The 17,600-nt window shown below is 31.4% G+C and overlaps 1 protein-coding gene across 6 annotated transcripts; it reads right to left on the bottom strand.

Annotated features, from left to right (window-relative positions):
* Positions 1 to 7,340: 7,340 nt before the first annotated feature.
* Positions 7,341 to 10,953, bottom strand: LOC149891734 (uncharacterized). Of its 6 annotated transcripts, none has more exons than XR_016449545.1 (6): positions 10,860 to 10,953; positions 9,121 to 9,333; positions 8,712 to 8,852; positions 8,531 to 8,579; positions 7,836 to 8,006; positions 7,534 to 7,728 (listed from the first exon to the last, which is right to left on the bottom strand). XR_016449545.1 is itself a non-coding variant. In XM_090077560.1 (5 exons), the coding sequence occupies exons 2-5, from the start codon at positions 8,738 to 8,740 to the stop codon at positions 7,465 to 7,467; spliced, it is 513 nt and encodes a 170-aa protein (XP_089933686.1). In that variant the 5' UTR covers positions 8,741 to 8,852; positions 9,121 to 9,197; the 3' UTR covers positions 7,341 to 7,464. The 6 variants fall into 6 exon arrangements, 2 of the variants coding, with proteins under 2 accessions (XP_089933686.1, XP_089933687.1); XR_016449547.1 differs by having other exon boundaries at positions 8,781 to 8,852; XM_090077560.1 differs by lacking the exon at positions 10,860 to 10,953 and having other exon boundaries at positions 7,341 to 7,728; positions 9,121 to 9,197.
* Between the last annotated feature and the right edge of the window lie 6,647 nt (positions 10,954 to 17,600).

The following is a 17,600-nucleotide window of genomic DNA, read 5'->3' as shown; positions in this document are numbered from 1 at the left end:
TGTAATTCAGTCAACGGGAATTTTGGGATGCCTAGTACAGCCCACCATTGTCACAAGAATATAGTCTGGAAACAAAAAAATCGCTTTGTTTATGTTATTGTTCAAGAAATTACTAGTTCTCATTCTTCCGAAGGTGCACAGTAACGCAAATAAACAAAAAAACTCCATAGCGAAAGCTCTTAAATTTTCAATATTCCCCTAATTTTTGTAAAGTTTTTAGATTTTCAATTTTCCCCAAATAATGAAGATGAGTTGTGGCATAAGCAGAAGAGTCTTTTTAAAAAGTTTAAGGGTGACCCTGAGAATTAATACTCAACGTTTTTTGGACCCCTGTCGGATGATCAACCTAAAACCTGCCTAAACATTTTGAAGAACGTACTTTTTCCAATACTCTATTGCAGGACGTAGCAAATGATATTTTTTATAAAGATTAAAAAGATTTTAAAGATAATTTTAAACAACCTTACCGATAACAACAAATTCAATTGTGAGAAATGCGAGAAATCAACCATGAGTATAAAGGATGCAGAAATGAAAAGTTTGCAATATTCAGCTGGTTATATTATTCACAAACTATTCAATAAGTTACACTTTTCAAAAAAGTCTTATTCTTTTTATAGCATTCAATGCTGTTCTTTACTTCTAGCATGTAAAGTGGAATTTGACACTATACAAACACTCATTAATGCTAGTGATAGAGATGGTGTATGGAAATTGAATTCTAAAATTATTGATATATTTGTACAATATGAACTATTATTTAGAAAAAAAACTTCAACATTTATCAGTGTTTTCTGTAAATGATTTTTTAAAAGAAACTCTTACAAATATAACAGTTATATCTAATTTTAACAATGTTTGTATATCAACTGATACTTCTGTTTCAAACAAAATCAAAACAAATGTGCTTGAGCAGATTATCATTTTGTTTGTAGGAGTTCAAATATATTCATTTGCAAAAGATAAACATGAAAAACACAAAGTTATAAGGTAAGACTCCAAAAAAAGATCACTGCTAACTGAAGTGAAAAAACTTAGCTGCAGCAATAAACTTGTGTAAATTAAAATGTTTTAAAACTGCTATTAACCTAAGAAAAAAAAAGCATTTTTTATTTTTTATAAAAAACTACTTATAATAAAATTTTAAGAGCGTTAAATTAAAAAAAATGTAAATTTGCTAACAAGTCAAAGATAAAGAATACAAAAGTTACATCAAACAACAAGTGTTATTTTAATTGTGGGTAATGTCAGGAGGAGTTAATAAGTCTTTGATGGTAAACCCCCTAGAGGTAGTATCATAATAAAAAAAACTCAGTTCTGATCAGCAAAACAAGTTAAGATCAGGAAGGGCATACGATTGTAATAAATTGCTCCAACTTCCATAATATCATATTTACTTACTTAAATATGACATTAAGCTTCAATATTGTCATATTTAAATTAGAAACTAACGTTATGGAAAACTGTCCATAGCACATACACACATATAGTGCATATAGTATACATAATTTACATATATAATATATATATATATATATATATATATATATATATATATATATATATAATACACACATGTATATATACACAAATATATATGCCAAGCAAAAAAAAAATATTGAAAAAGCTTTTCTTTTAAAAATAAGAAAAGGTAAGAAAAGATAAATAGTAATACTTGATAACTACTGATAAAAACTGATAAATGGTTGATAAATACTTGATAAATAAAATACTGTAAGTAAAAGTAAATGATATTCACTAACTTATCAGTATATATCTTTAGAAAAATAAAACTTTTATAACTAATGTTATTTTGCATGGCCTTTTTCTTTTATATCGTTTTATATTAAATAACTAGTTATACACACATACATGCATACATACATACATACATACATACATACATACATACATACATACATACATACATACATACATACATACATACATACATACATACATACATACATACATACATACATACATACATACATACATACATACATACATACATACATACATACATACATACATACATACATACATACATACATACATACATACATACATACATACATACATACATACATACATACATACATACATACATACATACATACATACATACGTATATACATACGCATATATATATATATATATATATATATATATATATATATATATATATATATATAGGTACGCGGAAATAGCGATTTACGGAACAGATTTTTATGCTTAAATTTTGGCTCTCGTTTTTATAACTTTTTTTTGAGGCAGCGTGAGGCAGACGTAGTTTTGTGGAATTTCTTTTTAGAAACATATATACACATAGATACTTTTTGGAATGAAGAAAGACTAATCTTTACTTTTTTAAAACTTTTATTATGATTACTAAACTTTTTTATGTGATATTTTGCTCCTGAATATTAGGTTGATGTTCTCTCTTGAATTTGGGGTCGAAGAAATGTAGAGTCCACTTTTTTTATTATTAAAATAGTTTCTTTCATGCATTTTCTACGCACATGCCAAATTTCAACGAAAAATAATAAGCAATTAGTTTAATTTGTGTTATACCAAGTATACCACTTTTTTCAGGTAGCCCTAGGCAAACGGTTTTTTGAGGTGGTTCTTTTTAGAAACATATATAAACCTTGACAACTTTTGAAAAAAAGAAAGGTTAGGCTTGTTTTTTATATCAGTATTGTGAATCGCTACCATACTTTTTTGTGGAGTATTTTGCTGAGAATTTTGAATGAAAATTTGGTTGATGCTGACACATGGACTTGTAGTCGAAGAAATGTAGAGTCCGCTTTTTTATTATTAAAATAGTTTGCTTTATGCATTTTCTATGAACATGCCAAATTTCAACGAAAAATAATGATAAGCAATTGCTCTAATTAGTGTTGGATTTAGGTACCTAATTTCGGTTTTTCTGTTTTGTTTTTTTTTAAGCGAAATCCGGGTGGGGCCGAAATCCGGATGAGGGGGGGATTCAAATGAAAATCTTATTTTGAATTATTTTGATTTATATTATTAGATTTAATTTAATATGGACAATGCCAACAAAAATCTTATGACTACACTAACAGATAGTAAGTTCAATTTTTTTTCTCATATCCAAAAATAATGATTAATGTAAAACCTTCATTGTTTTTTATGTAACATAAAAAAAGATTAATGTTTCAGATTAAAACTGTTGGCATTCAATAGGAACAGCTTTAATATTTTAAAACACTAACATTTAATATTTTAAAAACACTAAGAAGTTTTTTGTTAAGATTAATCTAATGAAGTATGAAATATACTTATTTGTATGTGGTTTATTATAAAACATATCATTCAATAATAATGATTGTTATTGTCTTTTATCATATTTGGATTATATAAGTAGTAGAAAAATGAGAGTTCTGACGCATTGGTACTTTTTCCATACTTAAGCGTGGTAAGTTTTTGATTCGTGCTAATTTTTGATATTCGTGTCACCTTTTAGAGAGATGAGAGTTCTGACGCATTTATGTACATTTCCGTCTTATTTTAAATCAACGACTAATTTTTTCAATAATTAGAAAGTGGGTGTAAAAGTCCATCCAAGTTTTTGAAATAGGTGAGAGCAAATTTCATCATGCAGCTTTTTTTATCAATCGTTTTTAGAAAAGAAAAGTTTTCAATTTTGCATGGATGATTTCTGTTCCTTAAAAGTTGAAACAAAATATGCTGCGCGTTAATGAAGCTTTTTCTTTTAATTTCTTTCGACTTGTCTCTTCCGTAATAAGTGTCATAGAGAGAAGAGAATTCTATATAGTCCTTGATGAGCTGTTCTTCCAAGTATTCAATGTCATCAATTCTTTTTCCAATCAGCACGAAATAAATGAAGTTAGCATTTTCATAGTGATTGGTAAACCCAAGTTGCTTTAAGAAGATGAGTATATGTTCTTTGGTAGTTTTGGAATATTTGATGCTTTTTTTATTGGAGTTGACGAGAAGGTTTAAAGCTTGAAATTTGCTTTTTAGTTTTTCAAAGATCTCCTTTTGAACTTTGCATTTTTGTTTTCCGTTGTATTGTTTGATGCATTCTTGGAAGTGGATTATTCTTGACGAGCTTGTTTTGTTTGTGTTGAAGTGATAGTAACCTATTTTAATGTCTAGAGTTTCTTGTTAGCAAGAACATTTTATGCAAAATTTTTTACCGCACTCATCCATTTCAAACTTGTTGAGGTCTTCATTTGAGCAGTATTTGCATTTATACAAGTAGATTGGTTTATGCTCAATTTTAATGAGTCCACTTTTTACAGTCAACAAGTTTTGACGCTGTTTGAAAGTATTTTCTTTGAATGTCTTCTTTTTCGACGTTAAATTTCTCAATTTCTTCAAAGGGAAGTTTTGTTTGTAAAATGCCTTCATACCTTTGAACAAGATGAATGGTTTTTGCAATAAAGAAAGCTTTTTCAGTTTTTACTTTTTTAAAGTTTTCCATGTCTTTTGCAGCTTCAATGTCAAACTGCTTTAAAATTTTTTCGTTTAGTTAAGTGATATTCATGTTTATTAATTGCTTTATAATGATCATAAGCTACTATATAAAGGTTTACAGATCAGATGAGCTCTTATCATCCGGACCGAAAAACTTATAGTAGTCGATCAAGTTAAATCTATTTTTGTAGTGTCCGTGAGCTAAAGTGTGAATTCCGTCTTCCAAAATTTTTCTTTTATCATCTTCAGCGCTGAGTGCAACTTTGTTAATCTCTTCCGTGTAAATATCATGCTTATGAGATCGGATAATGTTCATTTTTTGCAAACTTTTCTTTTCTATTCATTAAGCAGTCTTTGTAGTCTTGATGTTCTATCTTTTTATCAACAACGCTTTTCTTTGCCCCTTTGCACTTTTTGTGTTCTTTTTCTTCAAGGATCTTGTGAGAGTAGAGCTTAGGTCGAAGTCCAACAAACTCTTCAATTTGCTTTCCTCCTGTTTCATCTTTAAACATGCCAATCACCTTTTTGTTAGCGTCAACTTTGAACCCAACGTTTTGAACGGCTGGATGGCTTTTATTAAAGTCGCTCGTGTCAAACCTGCTTCCAACATCTCCAGCAATATCTTTATAAAAATTTTCAGTTTCGATTTAATAAATGAGCGAATCCGTGTCAGTCATAAGCAGCTTTGCGCGGTCATTATATTTTGGTTTGATATAGTTGTAATGGTGTTCGAACATTAGAGTTTTGCTTAAATCCAAGATGCACATTCCTAAATAAATGGGTTTGTTGTAAACAAGTTTTGTTTTTCTCATGTGCACGGCAATCAGGTTTTCATCAAAAATGGTTCGACTTTCGAAATTAGGCTTTTTAAACAATTTATTAGCTTCTTCTTCTTTAGTGACCAGTCTAACGTCTACACGATTTTCAATATTATGGACAATAAACCATGGAGAATAATATTCTCCATGGTTTTTCCAAAGACGGAGTTGTTCATGAGCTTAAAAAAATCTTTTTCAAAGTCGTAAGTGGCTTTTGTTCTTAAATCGGTGTTACGATCAATGTATTGTTTCATCCAAGGTCTTTCTTCAAATTTAATGCCTCGATGAATTTTTGTAATTTTTAGCCCCAATCGTTCGTACAGTTTTAAGTTTACATGGTGTATGACGTAATTCTTTTTATTGTTTAAATTTGGAACAAGCTTGTCGACTTTGTTGAGAGTCATTCTTTCAGGAGCTAAAGGGTAATCATTGTGTTCGTCGTGAAGATGATCAGGGTAGTCCAAATCGACTTCTAAAATACATGGCATAGATTTCCAATTTAAAAGTTCATCTTCAGTCATCCATTCGAATCCGTGAGTAGGAAGAGGTTTGCTTACGCCCATCCGTAAAGATTGTTAGCGTCTAAATATTGGATGAATTTAGATGGTTTGTTAGGATCATACGAATCGCCCATATATTTATTGTTTGAAGTTCCATGTCGGCTTGAAATTATGCTGATTCCACCGCGTATTCCTTTTTGAACCATGAGAAGCATATCAGGATCGCTTAGAAGTTCCAACTTTATTTCAGTCATTTTCAAGCAAGCGTCCCAGGCCAAATCTGGAGAGGTATAAAACCAAGCAGGTTCTAGTCCATAGTTTTTCATACACACGCCTCTGAAATTTTCAAAGACATCCGCTAGTATTAAGACGTCAGACACATTGTACAAATCGTGATAATCTTTAAACGTCTCACATCCAAATTCACTCCAAACGGTTTGAGCATGCGCATAGTCTTCGTCTTCTATTTCTTTATCGTTGAGTTTGGAGAAAAACTCTTTTTTTGGAGGCAATCTTGTTTCTGAAAACTTTTTAATCGAGCCCACCCAATCGTAAGGGTAAACGCCTTTTTTCTTCAATAATTCAAACTGTTTTTCAGAGTAATACTTAGCCACGTTTTTGCATTGATCGTTGGTTAGACTTTTAGCTAAACTGTCCAAACTGGAGCTCATGAACCTGAAGCTGTCAATGAACCTTAATTCTCGCCATACGTCTCGCGTTTTTCCTTCTTTAACAAATTCATCGACTTTGATTTCTTTTGAAAAGCTAATGTATTTTTCTTCGTTGTTAGGGATGCATTTTAGTTTTCCAGCTAATTTTTTAATAAACAAGTGGCTGTTGTAACCAGACAAATTATGAAAGATGACCGGGATGAATTTGGGATTTTGATAATCCAAGTTGCATTTTTTATGAGCAGCTCCAAGGTACTTTCCAGTTAAATGACAGTGGTCTAAGACTTTATCGCCAACAAGACTTTATCGCCATCTTTTTCGCAAATGTGGCATTTGGTTGCAGCTTTAAAATGATTCTAATTTTCATGAGTCATAACAGGCTTTCTTTTAAACTTGTATTTACACTGTAAAAAATGTCACGGCAAATTGTCTAATAAAATTGCCATGTCACGAAGCCCGATTTAACGCGCGACATCAAGGATTAAAACTGTCACACGACTTTTAGATAATAAGTTTGGCGTGACATTTATAATTAAAGTAGTCACGCGACTTTTATCAATTAAGTATGGCGTGACATTTAAATGTTTTATTTGTCACAGGACATCTAAAACACTATCGGGTCGCATGTCACCAAGCCCGATTTAACGCGCCACATTAAGAGAAGTTAAATGTGGCGCGTTAAATCGGGCTTGGTGACATGCGACCCGATAGTGTTTTAGATGCGCCGTGACAAATAAAAAATTTAAATGTCACGCCATACTTAATTGTAAAAATCGCGTGACTAATTTAATTTACAAATGTCTCAACTTAATAAATATATTGAATAAATGGCACACTTTACATAAATAAAATGAATAAAAAGACCAAAAAAGTAATAGAAATTATATTTCATTTTTTTAAAAAGAAACCATCATCAAATATAAACATAAATATTTAATTTTGAAATTTCCTAATATTTTTATTTGAAGAGTTGAACAGTTTAAAAATATAAAGATACCACAACACTTTTCACAAGACTTTGCATTTTTTTAGCCAAAGCTTATTAGTACAAGCAAATGGTATTTGCAAGACATAATGCTGCAACAGCCCCAAAACTCCTCCAAACGATCTTGGGTACGAGAGGTCCATGATATAATAATACGCGATAAGTTGAAGCACATGTAATGAATCATTATGCCGATGATTCATTGCTATTACTTTCCTTTTGTCAACAAATGTTACGTTTTCTCCTAAAATAAGTTGCGGCCCAGGAGAAGAAACATTATCTGCAGCCTAAAAATTTTTTAAAAAGTAAAATTAAAGGTACCTTAATAACATACATTACAAAAATCAATATCAAATTAAAAATAAAAAAAGAAACAACTTTTCGTTAAACTTACACTGGCAATAACAATTGGACACAACACCCCTCTTCTGGTAGTGTTCTTATGAAATTGTATTAGGGCAGATGGAATATCTATACCGGGATACAACTTTTGAACAACTTGCAATAGCCTATCTAATGCTGCTTCTTTGGTAACTATGTTCATTCTTTCAAATTCGTCCATGATCTAAAAAATTTGCAACCACATAAAGAACATTTTGTTAAAAGTGCACAAAACACAAATTTATTAAAGAAATGAAAAAAACCTTCATACTCATAAAATTTTCTGAAAAAAAATTTTAATGTTAAATCTTCTGTTTTATAAAAAAATCGCCCTTTTAACAAAACTTTAAAGAAAAAAGTAAACCATTTGAATGAAAATAATAAATCAAGTTTTAAAGGTTTATAGTAGTTTTATTCATGAAACACATTATAATAAATTATATTAATAAAAAAAATATTTGTGTTTTGGTCACATATTCACAATTGAAAGTTCAGACTAACTCCGATCTCCCCTATAGGGGATCGGAGGGACCGCAAATATATATATATATATATATATACATATATATATATATATATATACATATATATATATATGCGTTCATAATGATTTTAATAAATTTTTTGAATCGCACCCTTTTAACAAAAAGCGATTCATATATTCATATTATAGTCAATGTGTCAATAATATAAGTATTATTTGCTTACAATTTCTGGATGGAACAGGTGCTCTTTGAACTTTTTGTACCAAAGCAAACTAACATGCAAAAAAATTGGATTAATTCTAAATTAAACCTTATTAAATTCTTACTGTATATTTTAAGTAAATTTTTATTAAAAAAATATTGATAAAAAACATTTCTTTTGAAAAAGGTTTTATGGGTATCACCTGCATATCTTCATCAAATGAGCTATCATTTATTCCTGAAACGTTAAGCATTCTGTTAGCATTTTTTACCTCTATCAAACTTTTTAAATGACGCTCGCGTCGCTTCCAAATTACATTCGACACACATTTTACAACTCCACCCTGAAAAACAAAATTTATTATTTGAATATTATCTAGCTTTGTGTAACAAATGGATGTGTTATATACACCTGAACATTAAAAAAAATATAATTATTTTACCTTTATTTGCAATAACCTATGTTGTGGTTAATTAAACATCTAATAGAATTAATGCTTTGAACTATTTATTGGTTTTTATAATTTATTTTTGCGTGAATTATTTCACCGATGTGCTAATGAAAATTTAAAAATATGATAATAATATATAAGTGGTATAACTCAAACTTACTGCACCCTCTTCTCCAAAAGTACAGTTTGGATATGACTGTTTCAAAAGTACAGTAACACGATGATAATATTTTTTTCTTATTAAAGGCGTTCCCTTGGGAAGACATCCTTCAAGGTGATGTGCCAATTCATTACAGATATCTTTTAAAGTGTGTTTACGGCAAGGCACCAAACCGTTTAAATAACTGCTGCATTCCATTAAAAAGATAGGTAACTAATAATAAAAATATATATAAATATATAAACAGAATACACATTTCTAATGCTTAGATGACATTTTAGCAAGTATAAATTCTATATTCACTTAAACGCTTATATATAAATGAACAGTTTATAAATAATCTTATAAAGTTGATAAGAATCATTAACTGTTGAAATAATATCACCAACTTGGTATGCAATTGAACCAATCACAATTCTTTTTTTAAAATGTTGAGTCTTTGCCGTAAAAAGTATAAGGAATCAGTTGACCATTATCATCAAGGAAGTTTAAAATTGTGTTCCACCGAAGATGTTGACAAACTGATTTGGCAATGTTTTTAAAGTTGTACCAACGTACACTTTTTATTTTATTGTGCTTTGCTTCAAAAGTCATGCAAAATTGATTTTTTAGTGGACCAAATCGATGCATTTGTCTAACAAAATGAAGTAAAAAATGATGTTTTGGTATCAAATTATTTGGCCATAGTAAAGCACATGATTTGTTATGCTTTTCAATAAGAGTTTGTAAATCCAAAACAGTTCTATTTGTAGTTATTGGTGACAAAGTAAGTCGAAGAATTTCCAAAAGATCAAGAAAATTAATGTAAGGAGGATCTTTGGAATTGCTGTATTGTCCAATAAAAAGTGGAATGATACAAGCAAGAATCAAAATTTGAGCAGATGTTTGAGACCCTGAAATATCAAAGGTAGTTGGATAAATTTTAGGCTTATCTTAGGCTTCAGAGTATGAATAAGGAAACTATTAAGTGCAGCTAATGAGTATATATGTTTTTCACAAATATGTAATTGCAGCAGAAGACATAGTTCATGGGGCACTAGTCCTTCTAGTAAAATGTGCATGGGATCATGTGGTGTGTTTTCAATATCAAAAGCGGTGATTAATAAAAGTGCACTCTCATAATTTATGCCATAAAATCTTGAACAATAGAGTTTATACTACTAAACCTGTAATAAAATTATTAGAACAAACTCTAGAATAATTTATATAGAAATTCATCTTTTCAAGTTTTATTGCAATAAACCATTTACTTTTAGCACAATAAGAGTAAATATTTTAGTGCAACAAAAAATTCTGTACTTGTTTGTTATTAGAACCATCATGACTTATTAAAAATTCTATTTTTGTGAAAGCTAGTGAGGCCAGGTCAAAACACTAACACTATATGACACAAATAGTCTAATAAAGTTTTTTAAACAATAATAATTGTAAATAATCGATTGGCAGTCCAAATGCGAATAACAGCAATGTACACACTGGCATTGTGTTAAGATAATCATTATCATAGTGTATAACATGGTAAAATGAGCTTTAAATACTGAGTAATGTATTAAGAATAACGATTATAAATGATATTCTTAATGCATCATTGAAAATACTTATATCAGATATATGTTAACTTATTTTAATGACATAAGTTATGACAATTTATGTAGATTGTATTTTTAGCTAATGTTCTTTAAACATTGTATTAATGGTAATATAATAAAAAAGACAACTCGTTGCAAGGAAATATTTACCTTTAGATTTAAGCGTGAACAAATTATCATCTACAGCCAAAACCACTGGCATAAATTTTGATAAATATGAAAGGTAATACTGCAGTTAAGCGGCGTAAAATCATTTAATATTTTTGCTTTTATCGCTCTCGCTCGCAGAGGCCAAAAGTATTTAAAATAATTTTAAAAACTTAAGTATATAAATTTCAAAGTGGTTATTTTTTTAAATACGTTTTTGTTTAATATTTTTATCTTTTGTTTTTATTGTTAATATTTAACTATTTTATCATTTATATTTTTAATATTTCTTAATACATTATTAATTATGTAAAGAATTTAAATTTGTATATTTTATGATTGTACAATTTTAGATTGTTTTAGGCCATTTTCTTGTTACAATTATGGAATATAGGGTACCACAATAATTGTTCTTGCTAAATATGTTTTTAAAAAATATGTGGCTATGAAAATAGCTTTTTTATTTATCAACTACAGAGGATACTGACGAGACACACAAGATAGAAACGCCGAAAATATTGGAAACCCTTTAAATGTTTGACGCCAGCAACACACGTGGTTCAGGATTTCATCTTTAGCAACAATAGTTGTTGGAGCACTTCGTTTCCCATGACCAACACGTTACATAGCCATCTAAACAAAGACTTACCATGTTAACTAAGAATAACTATTTACTTAATGTAAACAATTTATTCAGTGCAGAATTAATTAAAATTAATGTTTGTATATATAGTTACAATACGTATAATATATAATAGAAATGAAAAAATAAAAAAATTTAGCAGTGACTATTACTTTTACTTATCTTTTCTATGAGGCTTTTCTTTTCTTTTTAAACATTTCGAATTTTTCCATATTTCGAATGCGGTTTTCTTTCACATTTCGCAACGTCACTTACAGATTAATTTTTTTTTCATTTTCACCATCGCAGAGTTTAATCAAGCGAAAATTAAAAATTATTTTACGCCGCTTAACTGCAGTATTACCATATGAAATTTTAATTATTTTAGACATTTTAGTCACAGAATAACCACGAAAAATTAGTTGGTGTGATATTTCTTTTTTTCGCTGCGGACAATTTTAAATTTTATTAGTCACGCGACATTAAGCGTGTGGCGCGATATTTATAAGTATGGCGTTACATTTAAACAGTTATACTCTCCGTGACATTTGTAGTTGCTTGTAAATTGTATAAATCGCGCGACTTAGAGCATTTCATGGTTAAGATTTAAAAAGTGGCGTGAAATTTTAATATTTTGATGGGACATTTAAGAATTTGGCGTGACATTTTTTACAGTGTATTGTAAATATTTTGGATGTCTCTATTGAGCCAGTTTATAAACTTTTGAGCCACTTTGTCATCATCGCTTTCTGTTGTGTATGCAACAGTCTTTTCTTTGAAACCTTCAGGACCTTTGATGTAATAACAGAAGGAGCTTGGAGTGTGTTTTTGGTATTGCCTCGTGTAAGACTCTTCGTCAGGATATTTATTCTTATCGTCGATGGGTTTGATGAAACTTTCAAAGTCGGCATACGCCACAAACGGAACTCTCATGTTTTTGTTTTGAAACTGAATGGTGGTTCCTTTTTCAGGGAGTTCAATTCTTACCGAACTATGATCAATGCAGTAGTCCCAACGTTTAAGAAGCGATTCTTCAGAGTTGAAACCTTGCAAGAAATTTCTGCAATAATGTTTTTTACCATGATGTGCTGATGTGGAAGAAGATAACAATCGACTTAGACTTTTAATGAGACAATAATGGTTTGTTTCATCGTTTGAAGTGAGTAACAAATCGATTTTTTTCATTCTACTGCAATGTTTCGATATTCGTAAAGGGTAAGGTTTTTTGTTTTCATACCCAAAAACGTTGATGCTAATGTCTGGATTGTTTTTCTCAACTTTGTCGATTTGATTGAACTTGGTTGGAAAATCAATTCCTTCCCATTTCAATTCTTCCGACTTTAGAATCAAGTCTTCGTCAATTCTTTCGTTGCCTCTATTCTTTAGATTCAACGCCCTAACGACAGACCATTTAAAGCATTGATTGTCTTTGTTTTGCATATTGATAATGGCTTTTTTGTTTTTCAGTTCAGGGGGAAGTTCAATCCATGACGAGGCGGTAAGAGGAATGTAGTTAATCATGTTGACATCTATCTTTAAAATTTTGGAAACTTTCCAATTGGATCCCTCCTTGCTGTAATTGACCACGTTTTCAAGAACTCTTTCTTCCCATGTTTTAAAGCTTTCTCTTTTATCTGTCGATTCAAGAACAACTTCGTATTTAGACGGGAAGGACGCAGTGCGAAGAGTTTCTTGTCTAGTGACAATGTTCACACGCGTCATTTCGCATGTTAAAACAAGGTTCGTTTTTGTGTTTATTTCTATGACTTTGATCGCAGCATCTTTAACCATGTTTAAAAAGGTGGAAGGGTCTCAATAATTTCCAGAAGGGCTGTAAGAAAATTGTTTGGTGATATAATTTAGCGCATGATCAGTCAATTCAAAATTTATTTGCGGTTTTCCTAATACAATCGATTTGAGAGACTATTCTTTTTTCGACTCCATTTCTTACATCACTTAGTGTTTTCTTTATCACCTCTGGGACGTAAGGATCAATGGACGCAAGCACGCGGTTAAAACCGTTAGTAACCACATTTCCAACAGCTGTTGTAAACCTTGAAAACAAACCAGGAGCAGTCACAGGTGTTGAATCGGCGATAGGCTCGTCAAAGATGTGGTTTGAAGCAATGACAGGCCTTTGAACGGCAGGATTTTGTAAGTGAGCTAGTTTTGGAGGAAGAGGAGGCTTTAGCACGTCAGACCTCACAACAGGCCTTGGTGGAATAATGGATGGTTTCGGAGCAACGACAGGCTTAGTATCAGGTCCAACAACAAACCTTACAAAAGACCTTTGTGCAGGTTTAACCAGTCTCACAACTGTAGGTCTTTCATCAGGTTTTCGACGAGGTCCAAACCCAATGATGGGTTTTGTATTTTTTATAGCTTCAATAAGCTCAGATTTTCTCATTCTAGAGATACCTCTGATGCCACGGTCTTCAGCGAATTCTCGCAATTCTCTAACGTTCATTTTATTCATTTTTAATAAAGGGAAATATTTTTCATAATCTAAATTCAATTTTTCAATTCTTCTAAAAGAATTGAAAGATTTTTTAAGTTGCAGGATAATTCGCATAAATTTCACTTATTTCATCAAATACATGTGCACAACCTGATTCATCAAATTTAATCGTATACTTTCTTCCCCAGTCATCATATGCAGTAAATTCAGATCCAGCCGCATGAATTTCTGCAGATTCATAAAATACAAGTGCACAACCCATTTCATCAAATTCAATCACATACTTCCTTTCCATCTTTAAATATGAATTAATTTATTTAATTCACTTTTCAATTTTCCGAAAAGAATTGAAAAAGTTTTCAAACAGCAGGAGCGCAAACTCTCTTTTTTTCCGATTTAAAAATTTTAAGCAATTTTTCAACCTTCAATCTATGTCTTTGTTCCTCATACTCTTCCAACTCGCTTTTCAACCTTCTTTCTTCTTCCAACTCACTTAATCTTTCTTTAAACTTTTCGCAATACTCACTTTCTTCTCTCACTATTTCTTCCAAGTCTTCAAGTATCTCACTTTCTTCTCTCACTTTTTTTTCCAAATCGTCAAGTATCTCACTTTCTTCTCTCACTTTTTTTTCCAAATCGTCAAGTATCTCACTTTCTTCTCTCACTTTTTCTTCCAAATCTTCAAGTATCTCACTTTCTTCTCTCACTTTTTCTTCCAAATCTTCAAGTATCTCACTTTCTTCTCTCACTTTTTCTTCCAAATCTTCAAGTATCTCACTTTCTTCTCTCACTTTTTCTTCCCAATTATCATTCCTTAATTTCATCAATATTTCTTCATAACCTTCAAATTTACCACTTTTTTCTATAAATTTTTTTTCCCAATTCTCAATATTTTCAATCATGTCTTTAACTTTCATCGCTATTACCAATCTTTTTTCTTGCAATCTCTTTTCTTCTTTCAATCTTATCCATTTTTCTTCACTCAATCTCCTTTCTTCTTCCAACTCTCCTAATCTTTCTTCACTTGATCTAATAATTGTCCTTATTGTTTCTTCCAACGAATTATCATCCTCCATTTTTTTAAAATATGAATTTATTTAACTCAAATTCAATTTAACACTCTTTTTTAGGTCGTCCTACAGGTCTTTCTTCCATCACGTTTTTCATCTATTCGCTTTTGTCAATCAGATTGTTCTCCACCGCCAGCATCAACAAAATATTTTGCTTTTCGACGTTTGAGTAATTCCGTTTTCTTTAAGTAGCTTTTTCAAATCCTTTTTCGTATACCTCATTTTTTTAACGCGTAAATATTTTTTGCAAAAATCAATAAACAACGCTCATTTTTTTACCGTCGGATTTAATCCAGAGCATTTTGTCAGAGATCACCACGGTAAAGGCTTGAGTGCCTGCAGGAACGTTTGCATTAAAGGTGGCCTTGATTTGAACGTCGAGCGCTGTCGACTTTAACCTCTCCGCCTGCTTCCTCACATCAAAAACAAAAAGTGGGCAAATTTATCTGTAATTTAAGCCGGTCATATTAGGCTGAGCCACAATGTCGTCAATTCCGTAAAGCCTATTGTCAAACTTGCACACATCTCTGTAAGCCCTTGAGAATTTGTTGTTTTTAAAGTCCAAGTCGTAATCCACAGCAGGGTACCTTTCGCTGTTTAAGGTGACGTACATGTTTTTAATGTCGCAGTGATCAAAGACGGATGGATTTCTGTCTTGACTTCCGTCTCTGTTGGTCTGGAATCCAACCACAACGTACCTCGGTCTTTCGCTAGCAGATCTCGCACTCAGTCTCCAAATGAATGTGTTTGCCACGGGAACGGAAATGGTGTCGCACTGTTTAGACTTAAACGCTAAGGGAACGTCTACTTTGGACTCGATGATTTTGTAAAGATTGTTGCTCTCCAAAAGAACTTTTTTGTAATTGTCGCAAAAACCAAAAATGTGCTTCAAAGAAATGCAGAACGAAAAGGTTCCTTTATCAGCGGGCTGCTTGATGATGTAAGCGTGTCTGTTGATAAATCCATTGTTATTAGCAAGATCAGCATCTACTGTCGTGTCTCGCTGCCACAGTTGATTCATTCCCTCAGATATTTGAAACTCTACCGGATATTTAAGATAACCAAACATAGTGGTGGATTGACCAGGGCTATATATGTAGGGAGTTTTGTCACGTGACATTTTATCGCGGAAAAAAATATATCGTACGTTTTTGAAAAACTTCGTCCAAAAAACGCAACAAATTATTTTATGTAGGTGTCGAAGAATAAAAACCCACCCATGAAAATAAATAGTATATACGTATATATAGATGTTATTTTTTTTAGAAAAGGTTGCACTACAATAATTTTTTTGGGGACGTCGTTTTGCTTTAGAATTGATAAAGTTATTTAATTTTAAATGTTTCAGTTTTGTTTATTCTCAAGTAAATTAAGCTAATTCTTTCGTCCCCACATAAAAATAGATTCTGCAACTATTTATTTATTATGTCAAACAGTTTTTTTTTTTTTTTTTTGGTAGTCTAATAGGGTGGGTTTTTTGTTTTCTAAGTGGAGATTTTATAAATTTCCCCCGTCTTTAGATATTTTATTGTTAACGCAACTTTTTACGCAAGAAAAAAAGACAAAAAAGTTTTTTTTCGGTGCCAAAAGTTTAACGAGATACTTTAAGGAAATATTTCATAAAATGTATATGAGTTGAAAATATTAAAACACGAATATCTTTAGAACCAAATAAGCTACAGAAGTGGTTGAAACCATTTTGAAAATAAAATATATTAAGGAATCCAATGCATTTGAAATAAAAAAGATTTTCATTGGCTATAAAAATTGCCTAAACTCCCTAATATATGGTTTCCACCTCTTGATTCGACAAATAATAAGAAATTTGGCTAAACAGATGCATGATGCCGTTGTTTGCAAAAGTAACCACATCTGTGTCTGCATAAGCCGTACCGTCTGCTTTTGTCAGTCTTCCTTCGACCAAAAGGTAGGCCTCAGAGGGAAGCGTGAACAAGTCCTGCTGCTCAATGTTGATTCTTATTTCTCCAGTGTTGTTTAAATTGGTGCTCACGGGTTCATACTCATGAAATTCAAATCTCTCGATTCCTTCATCAACCCATGTTTCTTCTGTAAAATTTAAAATCTCAGAATTTGCCATTTTTATATAAAGAAAAAAAATTTTGTGGGGGGGGGGGCTCCGAAGTTCCGAAATTCTGAAGTTCCGAAGTTCCGAAATTCCGAAGTTCCGAAATTCCGAAGTTCCGAAATACCGAAGTTCCGAAGTTCAGATTATTTTCACACCATTACCCATTTTAACAAGGTCTTGGATTCGAATGGCATTTTTACGACTCAAAGAACCGCCCATCATAGAATATTCGTCCACAAAACCTAATGAGGCTGGAGATTTAACCAGCTCTGAAATAATGTCTTTGCTTTTCTGAGTCATTGTCGGCTTTGGTGTTCCAGTCTTGACATATACCTTTTCAATCGCTTTCTTGCCTTTATCAATAGCCACATCTTTAGCAGTAGCAATCGCCGAAGAAGCTAGCTCTTTACCTACTGATTTTGCAGCTGTGATCGCCTCTCGTCCCAATTCGCTTCTCGCCATTTTCTGAGCCAAAGTCGATGCTGCTCTCGAGGCGCTTGACGCAGCC

This window comes from Hydra viridissima, unplaced genomic scaffold (assembly GCF_058129835.1).
Source record: "Hydra viridissima isolate aposymbiotic clone 2 unplaced genomic scaffold, HvirCarnegie_v1 scaffold_2, whole genome shotgun sequence".
In the NCBI taxonomy this organism is placed as follows: Eukaryota; Metazoa; Cnidaria; class Hydrozoa; order Anthoathecata; family Hydridae; genus Hydra; species Hydra viridissima.
This window is presented reverse-complemented; position numbering and strand designations above follow the sequence as displayed.